The sequence below is a fragment of the Capricornis sumatraensis genome, chromosome 4 (assembly GCF_032405125.1).
Source record: "Capricornis sumatraensis isolate serow.1 chromosome 4, serow.2, whole genome shotgun sequence".
Classification (NCBI taxonomy): domain Eukaryota; kingdom Metazoa; phylum Chordata; class Mammalia; order Artiodactyla; family Bovidae; genus Capricornis; species Capricornis sumatraensis.
The window spans coordinates 146,472,661-146,500,448 of NC_091072.1; the positions used below are offsets into that span (position 1 = coordinate 146,472,661).

The 27,788-nt window shown below is 43.8% G+C and overlaps 1 protein-coding gene across 1 annotated transcript in view; it reads right to left on the reverse strand.

The window, feature by feature from the left end:
* LOC138078779 (antigen WC1.1-like) overlaps positions 1 to 27,788 on the reverse strand; it is an 89,341-nt gene that overhangs the window by 49,281 nt on the left and 12,272 nt on the right. Inside the window, exons 2-5 of the mRNA XM_068971524.1 lie at positions 24,156 to 24,490; positions 9,681 to 9,993; positions 2,503 to 2,823; positions 11 to 331 (exon numbers count right to left, since the gene is read on the reverse strand). Coding sequence (XP_068827625.1) covers positions 11 to 331; positions 2,503 to 2,823; positions 9,681 to 9,993; positions 24,156 to 24,490 — 1,290 coding nt within the window. The remainder of the gene's footprint in view (positions 1 to 10; positions 332 to 2,502; positions 2,824 to 9,680; positions 9,994 to 24,155; positions 24,491 to 27,788) is intronic.

Consider the following 27,788-nt stretch of genomic DNA (forward strand, 5'->3'; position numbering starts at 1 on the left):
CAAGACTTACCTGAGCAGACTGCTCCAGCATCCCTGTCATGGGATAGGCCCTCAGGAAGGTGGTTTTTAAGAGGAGGATAACTACACTCCATGAGAGAAGATTCTGTCCCATTGCAGTAAATATACTGAAACCAAATGGGGCCAATCCCTGGTCCAAAATGAGCTCCTCTGGAAGCATTAATGGCAGCTCCACACTCCAGTTCTCTGCACACCACAGCTGCTGCCTCCAAGCTCCAGTTGTGATCATTCACTGTGCCCCATTCTCCTTGGTGCTTCACTTCCACTCTCCCCTCACAGTGGTGGGCTCCATCCTTCAGCCTCACCTCCCGAGCTGCAGAGGGACAAGGACACAGAAGACATTTTAGGAGACAATGCAGACGTATAGTGGTAATATTTAAAAATGAAATCTCTGACTTCTGAAAAAAAAATCCTGTGTTCAGCATTTCTTGACTTCTATGGTATAAACATTCCCACATGGCCAACCCTAAGCCCCCAGTGTGCCATCACTGAACCTGGAGCAGGAAGGGAGGCACCAGGTGTTTCTCAGGAGCCTGTAGAACCAGCTCCAGGGACACCATCGAGGATAGGCCTCCAGAGACTCTGGATGCTGCCCTCCCTGTAGATGTGCCCAAGGCTACGAGGGCCCAGCTTCTCTGCCTCAGTTACAGCTCATGGCCCAGGATCCAGGGAGGAATCCTCCCTCTCCTTCCCTGTCCATAGGGAGCATCTCATCCAGCTCAGGAACAGAAGGCTGGGGTAACAGGCTCTGAAGTGTTCCAGTTATTCCAGCTGCCTGGTGTTCATGTCCTTATGTAATCCCCACACTCAAATGTACCTAGTAACATGCATCTAACAAATGAAATTTGGCAACAGGATGAGATGTAATTTAAGAGATTAGATTTCAAGATGACTATGGTTTCCCCTTGTTGATCTATCTTGCTCTTCCTTTTGCCATAGCAAACTGAATAGAACACATCGTATAAGAAAAAAAAAAATTGGCTGCTCACTAATACATTAAAACCTAGCTTACTTTGGCTATTGTGATAAGAAATAGAAAGAAATTGACAAAGAGAAAAAATATTGAGACAGAGACTTATTTTATATTACCTCAAATTGCAAAATATCTGTGCTAAAACTGAAGTCACTAAGAACATGAGAAGCCAATGTCATGTAGGAAAAACCTTAAATGTGCTAAGAAAAATTGCCAATCTAAAACTATATTCAAAAAGCACTTATTTTAAAAGAATAAAGCCCTGGAAAGTGACATCATGAAACTGATGATGTAGGAGACAACAGCTTCCTTCTCCTTCCTCAACAAAGATCAATTCCCTTGAATCTTTTTGTCACTTCCACTGTAAAGTCATAAGGGATTTCCAAATTCATCATTTTGTAAATATTAACAATGTACAGCTTTTGGCATGTCAGTCTTACCTCAAATAGGAATTTTTAAAAAAGAAAAGAATTCTTTGCAACCTCAAGAGTATCATGAAAGATCTGTTAGTGGTGAGATTGGAAAAGATATTCCAGTTGTTATCAGAATGTCTGATGAATTTTCCAGGGTTTAAACCTACCACAATAGTTGGAACTGAGGAAGATATTATCAAATATCACAGCAAGCTGAGAATATCCTTGGTAAATACTGTGACCACCCAATCACATTCTAGTTTACCCCTTGGCTCAGGTCAAATACATGTAGACTGGACTGAGTCATTATTACGTATCATTTCAAAGTTCTCTTAACTTCACTGTCCTTAGTTTTGCTTCAGCTACTCTGTTATAATCGTCAAGCTTCAGGTTTTCCTGCAGCCTCAACATCCCCACAAACAGGATGTGAGCTCCCCACCCCGGTGAGCAGGTACACCAGTGTGATGAGAGTGCCACAAATCCCAAGTCTTGTCCTCCTCTGTGACCTACTTACATTCAAAAGTACCAATAAAATGCCCTCAGGTAGTTTCTTTCTATAACTTCACCCTGACCTTGTTATTGTCAATTGTTCATTGATCTTCACACCCATTTTGGCCTCCACTTCTGGGTTAAGCCTGTTCTATTGGTACCTACCCTGTATACTCATATGAGGATACTCTCTGTAGAAATTGTGAGTATAATAGAGTAAGTTTGCTTGCACTTCTCACATATGCTCTCCTGTAGTCCCACTTGTTTGACCACCTGATGCAAGAATGCGAGCTACCATGATGAACCTAATTCGTAGAGGTCCATCCCAGTAGTTGCACCTGCATGAAACATTTGACCTCACACTTCCACCTTCTATGACAGACCACAGAGATTGGAGGGCCCAGTGACTATGGGTCTGGAGTTTTTTCTCCAGGTCCAAGCAAGTCTTTATGCTCTTCTGAGCACCTAATGTTCAAGAAATCATTGTGTGAGTGGAATCTTCAAAGAAGTATGTTCTAAAGACTGTGATCCACGTGCCCATAGTTTCTCTGGGAATAAAACTGAAAGATTTCCTACTGGGAATCTCCTCCCAGACCAGATAAGACTTACCTGAGCAGATTACTCCAGCATCCTTGTTATGGGAATAGCCCTCAGTACGATGGTCTTTAAGAGGAGGATAACTGCACTCGGTGATAACTGACTCCTGCCCTTTGCAATAAATATAATGAAACCAAATGGGTCCAATTCCTGGTCCAAATTTAGACTCTTTGGGAGCACCAACAGCAGCTCCACACCTCAGCTGTCTGCACACCACATGTGCCTCCTCCATGTTCCAGTTCAGATCATTCACTGTGCCCCATTTTCCTTGGTGCTTCACTTCCACTCTCCCCTCACAGCTATGGTCTCCATTGATCAGCCTTAGCTCCAGATCTGCAAGACAGACACAGGCACAGGACATAGGAGAGATTTTAGGAGACAATGCACTGGTGTGCTATTAAGTATTAAAAAAATCTTCTCTCTGAGGGGAAAGCTCTGTGAACAGCATCTGTTGACTTCTGTGGTATAAATATTCCCTCCGTGGCCACCTCTAAGCTCCCAGTGTGCCATCACTGAACCTGGAGCAGGAAGGGAGGCACCAGGTATTTCTCATGAGCCTGAAGAACTGGCTCCAGGGATACCACTGAGAACAGACCTTCAGAGACTCTGGATGCTGCCCTCCGTGTAGATGTGCCCAAGGCTACTAGGGCCCAGTTTCTCTGTCTCAGTTATAGAGCATGGCCCAGAATCCAGGGAGGAATCCTCTCTCTCCTTTCCTGTCCCCTAGGGAGAATCTCATCTAGCTTAGGAATAGAAGGCTGGGTAACGGCCTCTAAAATGTCCCAGTTATTCCTGTCACCTTTTGTTCACATCCTTGTGTAATGCCCACACTCAAATGTACCTAGAAACATGAATCTACCAAATGGAATTTGGCAAAGTGATGAGATGTCACTTAGATTTCAAGATGATTCTGATTCCCCCTTCCTAACCTGTCTTGGTCTAATAAAACAAGATGTCATGTTGTGACCTACTTATAGAAACACTTGCATGACAGGGAATGGAGGCAAGCCTCTGTCCAACAGCAAACATGGACCGAGACTCTCAGTTCATCAGCCTGCCAAGGTCTGAATGCTGCCAACATCCAGTCAATTACATCTGGACAGTTAGCACTCCTGGTTGGACCTTCAGATGATTGCATCCTTGTGAGACATCATGAGTCAGAGGACCAAGGTAAGCCATGTCAATTCCTGGCCCACCAAAGGTGTGAGGTACTAGGTGTTTGCTGATTTAAGCTGCCAAGTTCAGCACTAACTTGTTGCACAACAACACATAACTGATGTCAGGCTTCCCTCCAGTGTCAGAAGGCAGGGGTGAACAAGCTGGAGGTTTACCTGATGTGACCTCTTTCTGTTTCATCAAGTCTCACCTAGTATCCCAGGGTCCTGTTTTCCCATCAGGAACTGAGAAGTGATTTTTCTAAGACCATGAATCAGCTCTAGCAATTTTGAATTTGATTCAGAAAATGAGAATTTTTCTTATAATAACAAGATATGGTCCCTGGGGCATCACTAACACTGCTCAGGTCTAGACCCCACCCCATGTGCTCTCACTCTGGTAACAGAAGCGGTACATCACAGAGAGAACAACTGGGGAAATGCTGAGCTGGAGAAGATTCTGGTATTTGGTCAATTCAGGCAGGTGACCACCCGAAGATACCACAGCTTGGATGATAAAACAACAGGACTGTATTTACTTATCACAGTTCTGGAGGCTGAGCTCAAGGTGCTGACAAGGATGTGCTCATTCTAGTTCTCTGATCTTGGCATGCAGGCCATGGTCCCTCACTGCGTTCTCACCTGATCATTCTTAGGACATGTGCACAGGGAGACAGGAGGATGGTCTGTCTCTTCCTGTTTTTGTAATGTCACATGTTGGATTAGGGCCGCAACTGTATGGTCTTATTTAACCTCAGTTACCTCCTAAAGGCCATTTCTCCAATCCAGTCACTGTGGGGCTAAGACTTCAAGATATACATTTTGGAGAGAAACAGTTCAATCCATAGAGCTGGGGAGGCTCACTCTCAAAAGGAAAGAAAAGGATACAAGGTAAGGAGGTGAAGGAGACATCGGGTGCAAAGAGACAGCCTGTGATGCTTACTCAATTTGGGTGTTATTTTTTACAGTCAAACCCTGAGAGGAGAGTAAGGTTTGACAAAGTATCATGGAAGCACACAAGAAGCTACTTTTATGAATTCTAAAATTATTTATGGAAAGGCAGTGTAAGTGCTGTAAATGCAGAAAATGGTGAGACAATGACCCTGCCTTCATGTATCTTTTATGTAATTGATGAGAGAAACAAACAAGTACATGATTTAATTACTGTGATAAATTCCAGGAGATTATCTCAGTAACTGTCAGCTTGGTTATTGAGGGTATCTTTTCTGCTGAAAATAAATAAAATGGAATAAATTCACTAAAAATTATCTTAAAAGCATTAAAGACCTCACATGATGGCTAAAAAATTCAGGAGAAATCAGAAAACTTAAATTTTTCACTGAGGTACAGGAACGTGGAATGCAGTTTTACCCTGACAGCACTAGGCCATTCAGGAAAATGTGTGGCTTTTTAATGGCCCTTGATGGTGAGGAGGTATAAATCATATAGGAAATCCACACCGAAATGAGGATCCAGCAGAAGGCATTCTCCACGTGAGCCGGACACCAGTTGAAACAGACCTGCTGTTGCATAGAATCAGAATTAGGGTTTGACTTTCTGGATTGTCCAGGTAATATCCATTTTTGCACTTGTATGAAGGTGGCCCACTATTGATAATACCACAAAATCATGAAAAAATAAATATGAATATCTTTCTGGAGTAAATCACCTTCATCCTAAGTCTAAATTACCTCTACAAATAGTTTTTATAAATCAAGTGACCCAGTATAGTGTCATAAAAAAGTACTCCAAGCGACAAAATGTCAAAACACAAACCAAGAGAAACTACTGAAGCAGAAACAGAGATTTCTCATGTTCAAATATCAGATATTGGCTATATATCTTCTACTATACCATAGTTGAAGAAATATAATCTTCACAGACTGAAAAAATGCATACAAAAAATTTAAAGCATGATTTTTACAAATGAAAAATATGCCTTCTTAAAATTAAATGTGTGCATCAGATTAACCTCAGAAAAAGACAGATTAGAGAAGTGAATAATAAGTCAAGATAAGTTATCTGAAATACTGAACAGAGGAGCAGAAGGATAAAAATACAGAAGAGTAAATTAGAGACAAAACATGGAGGGAAAACTTAAAACAAGTTAAATTTAAATATGGGGAGAAGGAGAGGGTGCCTGAGACAAGGAGACATAAAGAAAGGGAACTGGCATATGCCATATTTGAAAAAATATTAGCTAGAATTTTCCAGAATTGATGACAGATGCCAAGCCTTAGAGGCTTCCCTGGTGGCTCAGATGGTAAAGAATCTGCCTGCAATGCAGGAGACCCGAGTTTAACCCCTGAGTCAGGAGAAAGACATGGCAATCCACTCCAGTATTCATGCCTAGAGAATCTGATGCAGAGAGGAGTCTGGTGGGCTACATTCCATGGGGCCGCAAAGAGTTCGACATGGTTGAAGTTATTTACTTTACTTTTTTTTCCAAGCCTTAGAGTAAGTGCAACAAAATTCAGGGGACACATATTGTAGACATATCACAGATGTAAATATCCTAATGCTTAGTGATAATTAAAATTCTCTATTCTGAGCACATGGAAGTATTAATACTTCCTTATCTGTCTGAAAGGAAGCATAACCAAGTGATTTGACTTATGCAATAAAGTATGATAACAAATGATGTCACTTCCACAATGAAACATTTAAGAGCCAATAGTTTTGTCTACCACAGCAAATCCTACAGCCTTGTGTTAAAGCGTTAGAGTCATAAGATGGTGGAGCAAAATCAACCTGGGTGTATAAAAATTTATGATAAGCAGATACCCTGCCAAACTGAATAGAACACACCCTGTGAGGACAAATTTTGGCTATTTGTAAATACTTTATAATGTAGTTTATTCTTGCTAAAGTGATAAATAGCAGGAAATTGACAAAGAGAAAAATATTAAGAATACATTTCCTCAACTTGAAAAATATCTACATGAACCCCTAAGTTGCTAAGAACATAGGAAGCCAATACAGAGTAGACTGAAGACTTGTATGTCCTATTAAAAAAAAAAAGTGCCAATCTAAAACTCTATATTCAAAACCACACTTTTAAGAATGTGTGTGCTTAGTCGCTAAGTCGTGTCTGACTCTTTGCAACCCCATGAACTGTAGCCCACCAGGCTTCTCTGTCCATGGGGATTCTCCAGGCAAGAATACTGGAATGGGATGCCATGCCCTCCTCCAGGGGATCTTTCTGACCCAGGAATTGAACTGGGGTCTCCTGCATTGCTATAGTCCATGGGTTCACAAAGAGTTGGACACAACTGGGCCACTTTCACTCCACTCCTGCATTGCAGGTGGACTCTTTACCAGCTGAGTTACCAGGAAAGCCAACTTTTAAGAATAAAACCCTGGAAAGTGACATCATGAAAATGATGATGTAGTAGACAGCAGCCTCCCCTCCCCCACTTTCTGCCTGAAAGATCAACAATTAGACAGCTATCCACAAATAAATATAGTTCTGGAGAAAACAGGAGTCCTCTTTAGAAATTTTAGCAGCAAAAAGACATTTTTATGCAAAAAAAAATTTTAGCAGCAAAAAATGATGAGTCATTTGCCAGCATCTTTCCATTTCCCAAGCCAGCATTACTTGATGTCAAGAGATTTCCCTTGCCAGGAATGTCAGAGCAGGCTGAGGAACCAGGGCCCTGGCCTTGTGAGGCAACACGTGAAAGTTGTGCTTGAGTTTCACCTCACACAGACCTGCAAAACTGAGACACATATAAAGACCAGGAATAAGGAAGAAAAGAAGGGGCTACAGTAGCTGTCACACAACAGGAATAACTGCAGTTCAGTTTCCTGCTCTGTAGACAAATTCAGCAGATTCTGCCCTTGAAGGAACTAATGCTGCTGGCTTCCTGCAGATTTCACCAGTTTTAACCAACCCCAGTAACACATTCACTGGTATCTGCCAACAAGCACCTCCCCCTTCACTTCCTCCAGAGCCCAGGAACAGCACCTGCAACAAGCTCAGTTCTCTGGCTGAACAAATGCAAGACATTAGTATAAACCTAACGTGTGACCACAACACCACGCATGTGTTCATGGCTAGATACTGCAACTGTACACTGGAATCCCACCAGCCTGACACCTGTCAGCAGGCTCCACTGTAGTGTGCATGCCCAGGAGAAGAGAATGTGGCCATGGGAGAGCACATGGAGAGCTAGAGGCACCCAGGCTGCCAAGGAGCCCTTCCATTGCACAGGCCCTTGCTGCCTTCATGGGTGCCCACCACAGCATGTGTCTACAACTGGCATCTCCCCCATGCCGGCTACATCTGATACCAGAAAAAAGAGAGAGATCTGCACAGTCCTCTACTTGCTAAATAGATTCTATGTTATTAAAATTTCCCACAAAGAAAACTATGATCTTGAAAGGCCAGCACTTCCCCAGAGCTCAGAAGTGACTCCCACATCAAGAAAAAGAAAAGTCAGGAAGGAATGAGAGCAGGAAGGAAGTGTAACACAGGAGCTGTGGTGAACATGGGACTTGACCTGGATCATGATTCCCAGTCCTCCTGAGATATCAGATAATAATTTCCTCAATTCCAGCTCTTGTCATGGAAATTATATCCTGAGCAATTCATCAAACATTCTGCTAACAACCTGGAACATCACTGGCAAAAATTGTGACCACCCAATCCTTCTTCTTTTAGCCTTGGCTCAAGCCAAATACGTATAGACAGGACTGATCACTTATTGCGTATTCTTTCAAGTCTCTTAATTTCACCGTCCTTAGTTTTATTCCAGTCTGTGTCATAATTTTCAAACTTGAGGCTTTCCTGCAGCCTCAATATCCCCACAAATAGAATGTGAGCTCCCCACTCAGATAAGCAGGTGCACCGGTGTGATGAGACTAGCCCCTGCCACAAAATCCATTTTTGCCACCCCTAACTGTGACCTAGTGACCTTCAAATGCACCAGTGAAAGTCTCTTGTGCCTTTTCCTTGTGTAATTCCACCCTGACCCTCAGTATTGTCACATATTCATTCCCTCCGTATAGTCCTCACTTCTAGGTTGATCTGGATCTACAGGTACCACGCCCATTTTCCAACTGAAGATATCTGTCTCTCCAGGATCTGTCAGTATAATTAACTGTGTTTGCCTGCACCTCCCCTATATCCCTTCTTACATGCGCACTTGTCTGACCATGTCTTTAAAGAATACAAAGAGCTACTGTGATAAACCTAATTCATAAAGGTACAACCAAGCAGCTATACATGCACAAAACATTGAGCTCAACTTCCTGCCTCCTGTGACATATCACAGAGACTGGAGGGACTAGTGATTATGGGTGTGGAGCCTTTCTCTCCAGAGACAAGCAAGTCCTTATGTTCCTTTCAGCACCTAATGTGCAAGGAATGACTGTGTGAGTGCAATTTTAGTATTGTCTAAACTGCTTGGAAGAAAAGTTATGACCAACCTAGATAGTATATTGAAAAGCAGAGACATCACTTTCCCGACTAAGGTCCATCTAGTCAAGGCTATGGTTTTTCCAGTAGTCATGTGTAGATGTGAGAGTTGGACTGTGAAGAAGGCTGAGTGCCAAAGAACTGATGCTTTTGAACTGTGGTGTTGGAGAAGACTCTTGAGAGTCCCTTGGACTGGACGGAGATCCAACCAGTCCATTCTGAGGGAGATCAGCCTGGGGATTTCTTTGGAAGGAATGATGCTAAAGCTGAAACTCCAGTACTTTGGCCACCTCATGCGAAGAGTTGACTCATTGGAAAAGACCCTGATGCTGGGAGGGATTGGGGGCAGGAGGAGAAGGGGGTGACAGAGGATGAGATGGCTGGATGGCATCACTGACTCGATGGATGTGAATCTGAGTGAACTCCGGGAGTTGGTGATGGACAGGGAGGCCTGGCGTGCTGCGATTCATGGGATCACAAAGAGTCGGACACGACTGAGCGACTAAACTGAACTGAACTGAACTGAAACTCTGTGATCCGTAGTCTCATAGTTACTCTGGGAATGAGACTAGGGCTTTTTCTGATGGGGATCCCCTCGCAGACCAGACAGGACTTACTTGAGCAGACTGCTCCTGCATCCTGGTCATGAGAAAGGCCCTCAGGGTGATAGTCTTTAGGAACAAGATAGGTACACGCTGTGAGCACTGACTCTAGCCCATGGCAGTAAGTGTAACGAAACCAAATGGGGCCAATCCCTGGTCCAAAATGAGCCCCTCTGAGAGCATCAGTGGCAGCTCCACAACCCAGCTGTCTGCACACCACTTGTGCCTCCTCCAATCTCCAGTTGTGGTCATTCACTGTGCCCCATTCTCCTTGGTGCTTCACTTCCACTCTCCCTTCACAGCGGTGGGCTCCATCCTTCAGCCTCACCTCCAGATCTGCAAGAGAGACACAGACACAGGGCATAGGAGGGATATTAGGAGATAATGAAGTAATGTGCTGGTAAGTATTAAAAAAAGAGAAAATTCTGATGTTTGAAAACAAACCTCTGTGAATAGCATTTCTTGACTTCTATGGTATAAATATTCCCACATAGCCAATTCTAAGCTCTCAATGTGCCATCACTGAACATGGAGCAGGAAGGGATGCACCAGGTATTTCTCATGAGGCTGTAAAACTAGCTCCAGGGACACCACCAAAGACAGGCTTTCAGAGACTCTGGATGCTGCCCTCCCTGTAGATCTTCCCAAGGCTACTAGGGCCCAGCTTCCCCATCTCAGTTACACTTCACAGCCCGGGATCCAGGGAAGAATCCTCCTCCTCCTTCCCTGACCATAGGAAGAATCTCATCCAGCTTAGGAACAGAGGGCTGGGGTAATAGGCTCTAAAGCTTCCCCATTATTCCTGAAGCCTGGTGTTCATGTTCCTGTGTATCCCCATATACTTGACTATACCTAGTAACAGGCATCTAACAAATGGAAATTGGCAAAAGTAATGAGATGTCACTTATGAGATTAGGTTTCAAGGTGAGTATAGTTTTTGTCTTGTTGACCTATCTTGCTTTCCCTTTTTCTTTGATGAAACCAGCTTCCATTTGTGACCTACTTTCAATAAACCTTCTTGACAAGGAAAGGAGTCAAACCTCTAGCCAACAGTCAACCACAGACTGGGACTCAGCTCAACAGTCTACCAAATTCTGAAATCTGCCAACATCCAGGTGAGTATATTTGAGTATCTACTCCTGGTTGAACCTTTAGATAATTACATCCTTGTACTGAGCTAGAACTGTGTTTGAGTGTCTCCTGTGAAGGTACAGGTCAGCAGTGGACTGCTGCAGGGGCAGGGGCTCTGGATGCAGCAGACCTGGGTAAGGCATAAGCCCTCTTGGAGGAGGTCACCATTAACCCCATCATAGAGCCACCAGGGAAACAGACTCTTGAAGGGCACAAACAGAACCTTGTACAGACCAGGACTCAGGAGAAAGGAGCAGTGACCCCACAAGAGACTGTCCTAGACTTGCCCATGAGTGTCCAGGAGTCTCCAGCAGAGGCGTGGGTCAACGGTGGCCTGCTGTAGGGTTGGGGACACTGAGTGCAACAGTGAGTGCATGGAACCTTCTGAAGGAGGTCCCCATTATGCTCATTACTTCCACCATAGTTTGGTCTCAGGTCAAACAACAGGGAGGGAACACAGCCCTGCCCATCAACAGAAAATTGGATGAAAGATTTACTTACCATAGCTTCTCCCATTAGAACAAGACCCAGTTTCCCTCTCAGTCAGTCTATCCCATCAGGAAGCTTCCATAAGCCACTTATCATTATCCATCAGAGGGCAGACAGAACAAAAACCACAATCACAGCAAATTAACCAAACTGATCATATGGACCACAGCCTTGTCTAGCTCAGTCAAATTATGAACCATGCAGTGGAGGGGCATCCAAGATGGACAGGTCATAGTGGAGAATTCTGAGAAAACACAGATGACACCACCCTTAGGGCAGAAAGTGAAGAGGAGCTAAAAAGCCTCTTGACGAAAGTGAAAGAGGAGAGCGAAAAAGTTGGTTTAAAGCTCAACATTCAGAGAATGAAGATCATGGCATCTGCTCCCATCACTTCATGGGAAATAGATGGGGAAACAGTGGAAACAGTGTCAGACTTTATTTTGGGGGGCTCCAAAATCACTGCAGATGGTGACTATAGCCATGAAATTAAAAGACACTTACTCCTTGGAAGAAAAGTTATGACCAACCTAGATAGTATATTCAAAAGCGGAGACATCACTTTGCTGACTAAGGTCCATCTAGTCAAGGCTATGGTTTTTCCAGTAGTCATGTATAGATGTGAGAGTTGGACTGTGAAGAAGGCTGAGTGCCGAAGAATGGATGCTTTTGAGCTGTGGTGTTGGAGAAGACTTTTGAGAGTCCCTTGGACTGCAAGGAGATCCAGCCAGTCCATTCTGAAGGAGATCAACCCTGGGATTTCTTTGGAAGGAATGATGCTAAAGCTGAAGCTCCAGTACTTTGGCCATGCGAACTCATGCGAAGAGTTGACTCATTGGAAAAGACTCTGATGCTGGGAGGGATTGGGGGCAGGAGGAGAAGGGGACGACAGAGGATGAGATGGCTGGATGGCATCACGGACTTGATGGACGTGAGTCTGAGTGAACTCTGGAAGTTGATGATGGACAGGGAGGCCTGGCGTGCTGCGATTCATGGGGTTGCAAAGAGTCGGACACGACTGAGTGACTGAACTGAACTGAACTGATGGACTACTGGAGAAGGGAATGGCAAACCACTTCAGTATTTTTGCCTTGAGAATTCCAAGAACAGTATGAAAGGAAAAAAGATAGGACACTGAAACATGAACTTCCCAGGTTGGTAGGTGCCCAATATGCTACTGAAGATCAGTGGAGAAACAATTCCAGAAAGAATGAGGAGACAAAGCCAAAGCAAAAACAACACCCAGTTGTGGATGTGACTGGTGATAGAAGTAAAGTCCGATGCTGTAAAGAGCAATATTGCATAGGAACCTGGAAAGTCAGGTCCATGAATCAAGGCAAATTGGGAGTGGTCAACAAGAGATGGCAAGAGTGAAAATCGACACTTTAGGAATCATTGAACTAAAATGGCCTGGAATGGGTGAATTTAACTCAGATGACCATTATATTTACTACTGAGGGCAAGAAACCCTTAGAAGAAATGGAGTAGCCACGATAACAAACAAAAGAGCCCAAAATGCATTACCTAGATCCAATCTCAAAAATGACAGAATGATCTCTGCATTTCCAAGGCAAACCAACTATTCAATGTCATGGTAATTCAAGACTGCCCTGACCAGTAATGCTGAAGAAGCTGAAGTTGAGCAGTTCCAGGAAGACCTACAAGACCTTCTAGAATTAACACCCAAAAAAAGACATCCTTTTCATTATAGGGTACTAGAATGCAAAAGTAGGAAGTCAAGAGATACCTGGAGTAACAGGTAAATTTGGCCTTGGAGTACAAAATGAAGCAGGTCAAAGGCTAACAGAGTTTTGCCAAGACACCACACTGGTCATAGCAAAAACCCTCTTCCAATACCATAAGAGAAGACTCTACACATGGACATCACCAAATGGTCAATACTGAAATCAGATTGATTATATTATTTGCAGCCAAAGATGGAGAAGCTCTATACAGTCTGCAAAAACAAGATCAGGAGCCAACTGTGGCTCAGATCATGAACTCCTTATTGCCAAATTCAGACTTAAATTTAAAAAAGCAGGGAAAACAAGTAGACCATTGAGGCATGACCTAAATGAAATCCCTAATGATTATGCAGGAGAAGTGAGAAATAGATTCAAGGGATTAGATCTGATAGACAGAGTGCCTGAAGAACTATGGACAGAGGTTTATGACATTGTACAGGAGGCAGGGATCAAGATCATCCTTAAGCAAAAATGCAAAAAGGTAAAATGGTTATCTGAGGAGGCTTCACAAATAGCTGAGAAAAGCAGAGAAGTGAAAGTCAAAAGAGAAAAGCAAATATACACCCATTTGAATGCAGAGTTCCAAAGGATAGCAAAGAGAGATAAGACAGCCTTCCTCAGAAATCAATACAAAGAAACAGAGGAAAACAATGGAATGGGAGAGACTAGAAATCTCTTAAAGAAAATTAGAGATACCAAGGGAACATTTCATGCAAAGATGGGCACAATTAAGGATAGAAATGTTATGGACCTAACAGAGGCAGAAGATATTAAGAAGAGGTGGCAAGAATTCACAGAAGAACTGTACAAAAAACATCTTCACAACCCAGATAGTCATGATGATGTGATCACTCACCTAGAGCCAGATGTCCTGGAATGCAAAATCAAGTGGGCCTTAGGAAGCATCACTATGAACAAAGCTAGTGGAGGTGATGGAATTCCATTTGAGCTATTTCAAATTCTAAAAGATGATGCTGTGAAAGTGCTGCACTCAATATGCCAGCAAATTTGGAGAAGTCTCCAGTGGCCAAAGGACTGGAAAAGGTCAGTTTTCATTCCAATCCCAAAGAAAGGCAATGCCAAAGAATGCTCAGACTACCATACAATTGCACTCATCTCACACACTAGTAAAGTAATGCTCAAAATTCTCCAAGCCAGGCTTCAACAGTATGTGAACCGTGTATGTGAACCATGAACTTCCAGATGTTCAAGATGGATTTAGAAAAGGCAGAGGAACCATAGATCAAATTGCCAACATCTGTTGGATCATCAAAAATGCAAGAGAGTTCCAGAAAGACATTGTTTTCTGCTTTATTGACTACACCAAAGCCTTTGAATGTGTGGATCACAACAAACTGTGGAAAATTCTTAAAGCAATGGGAATGCCAGACTACCTGACCTGCCCGCTGAGCAATCTGTATCCATGTCAAGAAGCAACAGTTAGAACTGGACATGGAACAACAGACTGGTTCCAAATTGGGACAGGAGTGTGTCAAGGCTGTATATTGTCACCCTGCTTATTTAACTTATATGCAGAGTACATCATGTGAAATGCCAGACTAGATAAAATACAAGCTGAAGTCAATATTTCTGAGAGAAATATCAATAACCTCAGACACCACCCTTAGGGCAGGAAACGAAGAACTAAAGAGCCTCTTGATGAAAGTGAAACAAGAGAGTGGAAAAGTTGGCTTAAAGCTCAACATTCAGAAAACTAAGATCATGGCATCTGGTTCCATCACTTCATGGCTAATAGATGGGGAAACTGTGGAAACAGTGACAGACTTTATTTTCTTGGGCTCCAAAATCACTGCAGATGGTATCTGCAGCTATGAAATTCAAAACGCTTGCTCCTTGGAAGCAACATAGACAGCATATTAAAAAGCAGAGACATTATTTTGCAACAAAGGTTCATGTAGTCAAGGATATGGTTTTTCCAGTAGTCATGTGTGGATCCAAGAGTTGCAGCATAAAGAAAGCTGAGTGCCAAAGAAATGATGCTTTTGAATTGTGCTGTTGGAGAAGACTCTTGAGAGTCCCTTGAACTGAAGGAGACACAGTCAATCCTAAAGGAAATCATTCCTGAATATTCATTGGAGTGACTGATACTGAAGCTGAAACTCCAGTACTTTGGCCACCTGCTGTGAAGAAGTGTCTTATTGAAAAAGACCCTGATCCTGGGAAAGATTGAAGGTGGGAGGTGAATGGGATGACAGAGGATGAGATGGTTGGATGGCATCACTGACTTATGGCCATGAGTTGAGCAAGCTCCAGGAGTTGGTAATGGATAAGGAGGCCTGGCATGTTGCAATCTATGGAGTCACAAAGAGTTGGACATGACTGAGCAACTGAACTGAATTGAGACATGCTGAGTCCGAGGACACAGGTAAGTAAGCCATGTCAATTCCTGGCCCGCAAAAAGTGTGAGATACTAGGTGTTTGCTGACTTAAGCTGCCAAGTTGAGCACTAATTTGTTGCATAGCAACATGTAACTAATGCAAGGCTTCCCTTCAGAGTCAGAAGACAGCAGGTGAACAAGCTGGAGGTGTATACGTGAGCCTTCACTGCTTCATCCAGACGAGACTTCTTGCTTTGTGATCAGGTCTGCTGCCTGGCCCCACCTGAAACTGTGACCTAAACCACCTCTCTCTGTCTCATCAGTTCTTACCCAGTGTCCCAGGTTCCTGCCATCCTGTCAGGAACTGAGAAGTGAGTTTACTGTGACTATGAATCAGTTCCATTAGCTCTGAATTCGGGTCAGAAGTGAGAATCTTTCTTCTAACTTAATGAGATGTGATCACTGGGGCAGCATTCACACTGCTCAGGTCTATACCCTGCCCCATGTGCTCTCACTCTGAAAACACAAGCGGTGAATCAAACAGGGAGCATCTGGGGAAATGCTGAACTCGAGAAGATCCTGATGTATCAGAAGGTTCAGTCTGGGGACAATCACAAAATACCACAGACTGACTGGTTAAACAACAGAAGTTATTTATCTTATCAGAGTTCAGAAGGTTGAGAAGATCACTTATCCAGGGATCTTCCCGAACGTAACACCCAGGAGCTGATTGGCCATGGCAGCTAAGGACCTAGTGCAGCCGTCCCCAAGGCTCCCCTGTCCTACTACCCCAGAGCTGGCATGGTTCATTTTTATGACCCAATCACTTTTATTAGGGAACTTGTGATATCTGATAATTTCTTCCTCAATTTCAGATATTCTGATGGGATTAACATCCTGGACAATTTATCAAACATTCTGTAACAACTGGGAACATGTCTGGCAAACACTGTGACCACCCAACCATATCCTACTTTCCAACTTGTTTCAGATCAAAGACATTTAGACAGGATTGAGCCCTTATTTTGTATCATTTCAGGTTCTATTAACCTCACTATCCTTAGTTTTGTTTTAATTGTCAAACTTTTGCTTTCTGTTTCAAAATCCCCAAAGTAGGATGTGAGCTCCGCACCCAGGTGATCAGGTATGATGAGACTATACCCAGCCCAAATCTCCTGTGACCTGGTGACATTCAAATGCACCAATGAAATCCCCTGAAACATTTTCATAGTGTACTTCCCCTGGCCCCAAGTATTGTCACTTGTCCACAGGTCTTCACTATCTCTTTTGTATCACCACCGCTTCATTGAACCTGTTCTCTTGGCACCCCACCTCAAGTACCCACCTGATAATAATTTGTCTCTCTGGCATCTGTTAGTACATCAAACTATGTTTTCCTTCACCTCTCCTTTATCCTGTCTGGTAGCCATACTTATCTGACCATCTCATAAAACGAAACAACAAACTACCATAGTGAACCCAATTCATAGAGGTCAAACCAAGCAGCTGTACGTATGTGAAACATCTGAGCTCACCTCTCTGCCATTAACGACACATCACAGACTGGAGGGCCAGGGGACTATGGATACAGAGACTTTTTTCCAGGGCCAAGGAAGTCCTTATGTTCCGTTGAGCACTTAACATTCAAGGAATCACTGTGTGACTGGAGTTTTCACCCAAGAATGTACTAAAGGCTGTGATCCATATTCTCATGCAATTCCCAAAAAGATAATGAAGATTTTCCTGCTGGGGATCCACTCCTAGAGCAGACAGGACTTACCTGAGCAGACTGCTCCAGCATCCCCGTCGTGGGAAAGGCTTTCAGCATGATGGTCTTTAATAGGAGGATAACTACACTCCGTGAGCACTGACTCTGTCCCATTGCAGTAAATATACTGAAACCAAATGGGGCCAATCCCTGGTCCAAAATGAGCCTCTCTGGAAGCATTAATGGCAGCTCCACACTCCAGCTGTCTGCACACCACAGCTGCTGCCTCCAAGCTCCAATTGTGGTCATTCACTGTGCCCCATTCTCCTTGGTACTTCACTTCCACTCTCCCCTCGCAGTGGTGGGCTCCGTCCTTCAACCTCACCTCCAGAACTACAGAGAGACACAGACACAGGAGAGATTTTAGGAGACCATGCAGCAGTATACAAATAAGTATTAAAAAGTGGAATCTCTAATTTCTAAAAAAAAAAAAAAAAAAAAACCAAAACCAGAAAAACCCTCTGTTTAGCATTTCTTGACTTCTGTGGTGGAAACATTCCCACATGGCCAACTCTAAGCTCCCAATGTGCCATCACTGAACCTGGAGCAGGAATGGAGGCATCAGGTATTTCTCATGAGCCTGTAGAACCAGCTCTGGAGACACCACTGAGGACACGCCTTTGGAGACTCTGGATGCTGTCCTCCCTGTAGATGTGCCCAAGGCTTCTAGGGCCCAGCTTCCCCATCTCAGCTACAGCCCATGGCCCGGGATCCAGGGAGGAATTCTCCCTCTCCTTCCCCATCCATAGGGAGCATCTCATCAAGCTCAGGAACAGAGGGCTCAGCCAACAAGCTCTGAAATGTTCGGGTTATTCCTGCCACCTGGTGTTCACATCCTGGTGTAATCCCCACAGTCAAATGTACCTAATAGCATGCAACTAGCAAATGGGCTTTGGCAAAAGTGATGAGAAGTCGCTTAAGAGATTAGACTTCAAGACGACTCTGGTTTCCCCTGTTGACCTGTTTTGCTCTCTCTCTTGCTCTGATGAAGCCAGCTGCCATGTTGTGAGCTGCATGTGAAGAGACCTTCATGACAGAGAATGGAGACAGGCCTCTGGCCAACAACCAACCAGGGACTTGGACTCTCAGTTCAACAGTCCATCAAGGTCTGAATACTACCAACATTTAGGAGAGTGTTTTGGACGAGAGAGTTGGACTGTGAAGAAGCTGATCACCGAAGAATTGATGCTTTTGAACTGTGGTGTTGGAGAAAACTCTTGAGAGTCCCTTGGACTGAAAGAAGATCCAATCAGTCCATTCTAATGGAGATCAGTCCTGGGTGTTCTTTGGAAGGACTGATGCTAAAGCTGAAACTGCAGTACTTTGGCCCCCTCATGAGAAGAGTTGACTCATTGGAAAAGTCCCTGATGCTGGGAGGGATTGAGGGTAGGAGGAGAAGGGGATGACAGAGGATGAGATGGCTGGATGGCATCACCAACTCGATGCACTTGAGTTTGTGTGAACTCTGGGAGTTGGTGATGGACAGGGAGGCTTGGCATGCTGCAATTCATGGGGTCGCAAAGAGTCGGACGTGACTGAGCGACTGAACTGAACTGAACTGAACTTTGGACGCTATCCACCCCTGGTTGAACTTTCAGATGATTGCATCCATGTGAGACATCAGGAGTCAGAGGACCAGGTAAGCCATGCCCATTCCTGACCCACAGAAAGTGTGAGATACTAGGTGTTTGCTGACTTAAGCTGCCAAGTTTAGCACTAATTGGTTGTACAAGAGTACATAATGAATACAGGGCTTTCTTTCAGAGTCAGAAGATGGGAGTGAACAAGCTGGAAGTGTATACGTGGGCCCTCACTGCTTCATCCAGATGAGACTTCCTGTGTGATCAGGTCCGCTGCCTGGTCCTACCTGGAACTGGGACCCAAACCACTTCTCTCTGTCTCATCAGGTCTCACCCAGTGTCCCAGGCTCCTGCTTACCTGTCAGAAACTGAGAAGTGAGTTTACTGAGACCTTGAATCCACTCCATTAGCTTTCAATTTGAGTCAGAAGATAAAAATTTTCATAATCTGATGAGACATGTTCCCTAGGCCACCATTCACACTGTTCAGGTCTACGCCCCGGCCATGTGCTTTCACTTTAGTAACAGAAATGGTGTATCACAGAGGGAACATCTGGGGAAATGCTGAACTGGAGAAGATGTTGGTGTGTAGGCAGCTCATGCAGGTGATGACAAGAAGATACCACAGCTTGGCTGATTAAACAGTAGAAATGTTTTTATCTTATAATAGTTCTGGAGGTTGGGAAGTCCAAGATCAAGGTGCTGGCAAGTGGTGTCATTCTGAGTACTCATCTCTTGGCTTACTGACCATGACTCCTCATTGTATGTTCAGGTGACCCTTCCTAGGACATGGGCACCCAGAGAGAGGTTGGGTGATGTATCTCTCTCTTCTTATAATTCTTCCATTGGATTAGGGTCATGGACTTCTCCAGTGACTCACCAGTAAAGAGTCCGCATGCAGTGCATGAGCCGCAGGAAACACAGTTTTGATCCCTGGGTTAGGAGGATCCCCTGGAGGAGGAAATGACAACCCACTCCAGTATTCTTGCCTGAAGAATCCCATGGACAGAGGAACCTGGCGGCTACAGTTTGTAGGGTTGCAAAGAGTTGTACATGACAGAAGCAACTTAGAACTCATACACATTCGTATATTTAACCTCAGTTACCTTCTAAAGGCCCTGTCTCCAACATTGTCATAACTGGGGCTAGAGCTTTAAGATACACATGTTGGGGGGGGGCACAGTTTTGTCCATAGGCCTGAGGAAGCTCATTCTAGGAAGGAAATACAGATACATGGGGAAGATGTAAAGGTGACAGTAGACACAAGGAGTCATCCTGAGATGTTTACTCAGAGGTTTTTTTAAGAAATCTGACATTGAGGTGATAATAAAGAATTTAAATAGAATCCTAAATGTACACAAGAAACTACTTTCATTAATACTACAATTATCTCTTGGAAGGCATGTCCTGTGCTGTAAATGCAGAAAACAGTAAGACCATGTTCCTGCCTTCATGTACCTTTAATCAAGTCAATGACACAAACAAACAAGCAGATTGCTTCATTACTGTGATAAGTTCCAGGAAATCCTGTCAGTAAATGTAGGTGTGCTCATTGAGGGTATCTTGTCTGTTGAAAATAAAATGGAATAAATTCACCAAGAATTATCTGAAAAGCATTCGGTTCAGTTCAGTTTCTCAGTCGTGTCCAACTCTTTATGACCCCATGAATCGCAGCACTCCAGGCCTCCCTGTCCATCACCAACTACCAGAGTTCACTCAGACTCATGTCCATTGAGTCCGTGATGCCATCCAGCCATCTCATCCTCTGTCGTCCCTTTCTCCTCCTGCCCCCAATCCCTGCCAGCATCAGAGTCTTTTCCAATGACTCAACTCTTCTCATGAGGGGTTCAAAGTACTGGAGTTTCAGCTTTAGCATCATTCCTTCCAAAAAATCCAAGGGCTGATCTCCTTCAGAATGGACTGGTTGGATCTCCTTGCAGTCCAAGGGACTCTCAAGAGCCTCCTCCAACACCACAGTTCAAATGCATCAATTCTTTGGCGCTCAGCCTTCTTCACAGTCCAACTCTCACATCCATACATGACCACAGGAAAAACCATAGCCTTGACTAGACGGACCTTAGTCGGCAAAGTAATGTCTCTGCTTTTGAGTATGCTATCTAGGTTGATCATAACTTTCCTTCCAAGGAGTAAGCATCTTTTAATTTCATGGCTACAGTCACCATCTGCAGTGATTTTGGAGCCCCCCAAAATAAAGTCTGACACTTTTTCTACTGTTTCCCCATCTATTTCCCATGAAGTGATGGGACCGGATGCCATGATCTTCATTTTCTGAATGTTGAGCTTTAAGCCAACTTTTTTGCTCTCCTCTTTCACTTTCATCAAGAGGCTTTTTGGTTCTTCTTCACTTTCTGCCATAAGGGTGGTATCATCTGCATATCTGAGGTTATTGATATTTCTCCCAGCAATCTTGATTCCAGCTTGTGTTTCTTCCAGTCCAGCATTTCTCATGATGTACTCTGCATATAAGTTAAATAAGCAGGGTGACAATATACAACCTTGACATACTCCTTTTCCTATTTGAAACCAGTCTGTTGTTCCATGTCCAGTTCCAGCTGTTGCCTCCTGACTTGCATACAGATTTCTCAAGAGGCAGGTCAGGTGATCTGATATTCTCATCTCTTTCAGGATTTTCCACAGTTTATTGTGATCCACACAGCCAAAGGCTTTGGCATAATCAATAAAGCAGAAATAGATGTTTTTCTGGAAAGCATTAAACACCTCAAAGATAGGAACAAAATGTCTGGCCAAATCTGAAGATAAAGTGGAAAGTCACTGAGATCCAGGAGCATGGAATGTGGTTTTGCCCTGAGGACACTAGACCATTCAGGAAAATGTTTGGCTTTTTTATCACTCATGATGTTGAGTAGGTAGAATCAAATCCCACACTTACACCCAGATGAGAATCCAGCAGAAGGCATTCTCTGTAGTAAGCCAGACACCAGTTGAAACAGGCAGGTTTAGCATAGAATATGATTCAGAGTTTGAATCTCTGGACTGTCCTGGTAATATCCATTTTTGCATTTGTATGAATGTGGTCCACTAATGATAACACCACAAAATCATGACAGAAAACATGTGAATCCCTTTCTGGAGTAAATTACCTTCTTCCTAGGTCTCAGTTATCCCTATAAATTTATAAATAAAGGAATCTGTATATTGTGTTAAAAAAAAAAAGAACACAAAGAAACCAAGGTCTATGAACACAAACCAACAGAAACTACTGAAGCAGACACAGAGACTCCTCATATTAGATATACCAGACTCTAGACCATACAACTTTCACATGTACTATATTTAGAGCTTTGCAGGTTGGGCCAGTGGTAAAGAATCTGCCTGTCAATGAAGGAGATATAAAAGACATGGGTTCAATCCCTCGGTCAGAAAGATCCCCAAAGTAAGAAATGGTACAGTATTCTTGCCTGGAAATTTCCATGGACAGAGTAGCCTGACAGGCTATAGTCCATGGAGCTGCAGAGTCAGACAGGACAGAGCAAATGAGCACTGGAAGAAATAAAAATTCACTGCTGAAGAATCTTCAGGGGACTAAAAAATGCATAAGAAATTTAAAACTTAACTGTGTGTATGAAAATGTACTTCTTGATATTAAAAAAGTGTGTATTAGGTTACCCCTCTGAAAAAAATAGAAATAATAAGTGAAAAAAGGCTGAAGAAATTACCTGAAAGACTACACAGAAGGACAACAACAACAAAATATGAAAAATACAGGAAAGAAAATCAGAGACAGAAAACAATGAAAAAAGTTTAAAATAGGTTAAACTGAAATACCTAGAGGAAGACAGGAAGAGAGACACATAGAGATGCAATATAGGAAAGAGAATTTAACAGATGCAATAATAGAAAAGTATTGGCTGAGAAATTTCCAGAAATGATGATAGATTTCTGGATGTATAAAAGGTAGAAGAATCAGAGATTAAAAGGCCAACATTGGTTCAATCATAGGAAAAGCAAGAGAGTTCCAGAAAAACATTTACTTCTACTTCATTGACTATGCTAAAGCTTTTGACTGTGTGTATTACAACAAACTGTGGAATTCTTAAAGACATGGGAATAAGAGACCACCTTACCTGCCTCCTGAGAAACCTATTTGCAGGTCAAGAAGCAACAGTTAGAACCAGACTTGGAATAATAGACTAATTTAAAATTGGGAAAGGAGTACATAAAGGCTGTATATTGTCACCCTGCTTATTTAACTTATATGGAGAGTACATCATGTGAAATGCCAGGCTGGATTCAAGATTTCACAAGCTGGAATAAAGACTTCTGGGAGAAACATCAATAACCTCAGACACGCAGATGACACCACCATAAAGGCAGAAAGCAAGGAGGAAAAAGAGTCTCTTGATGAAGGCGAAAGATGAGTGAAAAAGCTGGCTTAAAACTCAAAAATGAACATCATGACCTCTGGTCCCATAACTTTATGGCAAATGGATGGGGAAACAATGCAAACAGTGACAGACTTCATTTGCTTGGATTCCAAAATCACTGCAGATGGTGACTGTAGCCATGAAATTAAAAGATGATTTCTCCTTGGACTTCCCTGGTAGCTCAGACGGTAAAGCGTCTGCCTACAATGCGGGAGACCTGGGTTCAATCCCTGGGTCTGGAAGATCTCCTGGAGAAGGAAATGGCAACCCACTCCAGTATTCTTGCCTGGAAAATCCCATGGATGGAGGAGCCTGGAAGGCTACAGTTCATGGGGTCGCAAAGAGTTGGACATGACTGAGCAACTTCACTTCACTTCCCTTTCTCCTTGGAAGATAACCTATGACCAACCTAGACAGCATAATAAAAAGCAGAGACATTACTTGCTGACAAAGATCCGTTTAGTCAAAGTGATGGTTTTTCCTGTAGTTAAGTATGAATGTGAGCTGGACTGTAAAGAAAGCTGAGTGCTGAAGAATTGATGCTTTTGAACTGTGGTGTTGTAAAAGATTCTTAAGAGTCCCTGGGATTGCAAGAAGATGCAATCAGTCAATCCTAAAGGAAATCAGCCCTGAATATTCATTGGAAGGACTGTCGCTGAAGCTGAAGCTCCAATACTTTGGCTACCTGATGTCAAGAACTGACTCATTTGAAAAGACCCTGATGCTGGGAAAGATTGAAGGCAGGAGAAGGGGACAACAGAGGATGAGATGGTTATATGACATCACTGACTTGATAGAAATGAGTCTGAGCAAAATTCTGGGAGTTGGTGATGGACAGGGAAGCCTAGCAAGCTGCAGTTCATGGAGTCACAAAGAGTCAGAAATGCCTGAATGACTGAACTGAACTGAACATTCAAGAACTCACTCTGTGAGTCGAATGCTAAGCTAAGTATGCTCTAAAGGCTGTGATCCATATGCTCATAGTTTCTCTGGGAATAAAATTCAAAGTTTTCCTGCTAGAAATACCCTCACAGACCAGACAGTACTTACCTGAGCAGACTGCTCCAGCATCCTTGTCATGGGAATGGCCCTCAGGACGATGGTCTTTAACAGTAGGATAACTACACTCTGTGATAGCTGACTCTGGCCCTTTGCAGTATATATAATGAAACCAAATGGGTCCAATTCCTGGTCCAAATTTAGCCCCTTTGGGAGCATCAACAGCAGCTCCACACTTCAGCTGTCTGCACACCACAGCTGCCTCCTCAATGCTCCAGTTCAGATCATTCACTGTGCCCCATTCTCCTTGGTGCTTCACTTCCAACCTTCCCTCACAGTGGTGGGCTCCATCCTTCAGCCTCAGCTCCAGATCTGCAAGAAATACCCAGACATAGGAGAGATTTTAGAAGACAGTGCAGTGATATGCTATTAAGTATTTTTAAAAATCTCTGAGAAAAGAAAAATTGCTGTGAATAACATTTGTTGACTTTTATGGTATAAACATTCCCACAAGGCCAACTCTAAGCTCCCAATGTGCCATCACTGAACCTGGAGCATAAAGGGAGGCACCGGGCTTTTCTCACAAGCCAGTAGAACCAGCTCCAGGGACACCACCGAGGACAGACCTCCAGATACTCTGGATGCTACCCTCCCTGTAGATGTGCCCAAGGCTACTAGGGCCCAGCTCCCCCATCTCAGTCACAGCTCATGGCCCAGGACCAGGAAGAAATCCTCCTCCTCTTTCCCTGTCCATAGTAACCATCTCATCCTGCTTATGAAGAGAGGGCTGGGGCAATAGGCTCCAAAGTGTCCCGATTATTCCTGTCACTTGGTGTTCACATCCTTGTGTGATTCCCCACACTCAAATGTACCTAGTAATGTGCGTCTAACAAATGTAATTGGCAAAAGTGATGAGATATCACTTAGATTAGCTTTTAAGATGACCATGGTTTCCTCTTGTTGAGCTATCTTTCTGTCTCTCTCATTCTGATGAAGCCAGCTCTCACAATGTGTCCTACTCACAGGGAGACCCTCATGACAAGGGATGAAGGCAGGCCTCTATCCAACAGTCAGCCAGGGACTGAGACTCTCAGTTCAACAGTCTGCCAAGGTCTGAAGGCTGCCAGCACCCAGCTGAGTATGTTGGATGATATCCTCCTCTGGTTGAACCTTCAGATGATTGCATCCATGGGAGACATCATGTCAGAGGACTCAGTGCCATGTCCACTCCTGACCCCCAGAAAGTATGAGATGCTAAGTATTTGCTGACTTAAGCTGCCAACTTCAGGACTGATTTGTTGCACAACAACACATAACTAATCCAGGGCTCCCCTCCAGAGTCAGAAGACAGCGGGTGAACAAGTTGGAGGTTATACATGAGCTTTACCTTCTTCATCCAGATGAGATTTCTTCTTGTGCAACCAGATCTGCTATCTGGTCCCACCTGCAGCTGGGACTCAAACCACCTCTGTCACATCAGGTTCTCACCCAGTGTCCAGGGTCCTGCTTTCCAATGAGACCTTGAATCAGCTTTGAATTCAGGCCATATACTAAGAATTTTTCTTATAATCCAAAGAGACAGGGTCCCTGGGGCACCATTCACACCGTTCAGGTCTACACTCCCCCCATGTGCTCTCTACTCTGGAAATAGAAGTGGTGCCTCACAGAGGGAACATCTGTGGAAATGCTAAACTGGAGAAGATCCTGGTGTGTAGTTGGGTCAGGCAGGTGACCTCAAGAAGATACCACAGCTTTGGCTGATTAAACAGCAGAAATGCATTTTTCTTATCAGAGTTCTGGGGGCCGGTAAGTCCCAAATCAAGGCGCTGGCAAGCTGTGTTCATTCTGACTTCTCTGATCTTGCTGTGCAGTTTGCATCCTTCATTGTGTGCTCACCCAGCCTTTCCTAGGACATGTGCACAGGAAGACAAGAAAGGTGATCCCTCTCTTCAAGTGCTTATAGTATCACCTGCAGTGTTAGAGCTACATGCATATAATCTTGTGGGTGCGTACTTAGTTGCTCAGTCATGTCCAGTTCTTTGCGTCCCCAAGGACTGTAGCCCACTAGGCACCTCTGTCCACAGGGTTATTCAGGCAAGTACACTGGAGTGAGTAGCCATTCCCTTATCCAGGGGATCTTCCTGACCCAGGCATCGAGACCCAGTCTCCTGCACTGCAGGAAGCTTCTTTACCATTTGAGCCCCTAGGGAAGCCCCACTGTAATCTTAAGTTCAGTTCAGTTCAGTTGCTCAGTCATCTCCGACCCTTTGTGACCCCATGGACCTCAGCATGCAAGGCCTCCCTGTCTATCACCAGCTCCTGGAGTTCACTCAAACTCATGTCCATTGAGTCAGTGATACCATCCAGCCATCTCATCCTCTGTCGTCCCCTTCTCCTCCTGCCCCCAATCCCTCCCAACATCAGGGTCTTTTCCAATGAGTCAACTCTTCGCATGAGGTGGCCAAAGGATTGGAGTTTCAGCTTTAGCATCAGTTCTTCCAATGAACACCCAGGACTGGTCTCCTTTAGAATGGACAGGTTGAATCTCCTTGCAGTCCAAGGGACTCTCAAGAGTCTTCTCCAACACCACCATTCAAAAGCATCAGTTTTTCAGTGCTCAGCATTCTTCACAGTCCAACTCTCACATCCATGCGACTACTGGAAAAACCATTGACTAGACGGACCTTAGTTGGCAAAGTAATGTCTCTGCTTTTGAATATGCTATCTAGGTTGGTCATAACTTTCCTTCCAAGGAATAAGCGTCTTTTAATTTCATGGCTATAGTCACCATCTGCAGTGATTTTGGAGCCCCCCCAAAATAAAGTCTGACACTGTTTCCACTGTTTCCCCATCTATTTCCCATGAAGTGATGGGACCAGATGCCATGATCTTCGTTTTCTGAATGTTAAGCTTTAAGCCAACTTTTCCACTCTCCTCTTTCACTTTCATCAAGAGGCTTCACTTTCTGCCATAAGGGTGGTGTCATCTGCATATCTGAGGTTATTGATATTTCTCCCGGCAATCTTGATTCCAGCTTGTGCTTCTCCCAGTCTAGCGTTTCTCATGATGTACTCTGCATAGAAGTTAAGTAAGCAGGGTGACAATATGCAGCCTTGACGTACTCCCTTTCCTATTTGGAACCAGTCTGTTGTTCCATGTCCAGTTCTAATTGTGGCTTCGTGACCTGCATATAGGTTTCTCAAGAGACAGGTCAGATGGTCTGGTATTCCCATGTCTTTCAGAATTTTCCACAGTTTATTGTGATCCACACAGTCAAAGGCTTTGGCATAGTCTATAAAGCAGAAATAGATGTTTTTCTGGAACTCTCTTGCTTTTCCAATGATCCAGTGGATGTTGGCAATTTGATCTCTGGTTCCTCTGCCTTTTCTAAAACAAGCTTGATCATCAGGAAGTTCACGGCTCATGTATTGCTGAAGCCTGACTTGGAGAATTTTGAGCATCACTTTACTAGCGTGTGAGATGAGTGCAACTGTGTGGCAGTTTGAGCATTCTTTGGCACTACTTTTCTTTGGGATTGGAATGAAAACTGACCTTTTCCAGTGCTGTGGCCACTGCTGAGTTGTCCAAATTTGCTGACATATTGAGTGCAGCACTTTCACAGCATCACCTTTCAGGATTTGAAATAGTTCAACTGGAGTTCCATCACCTC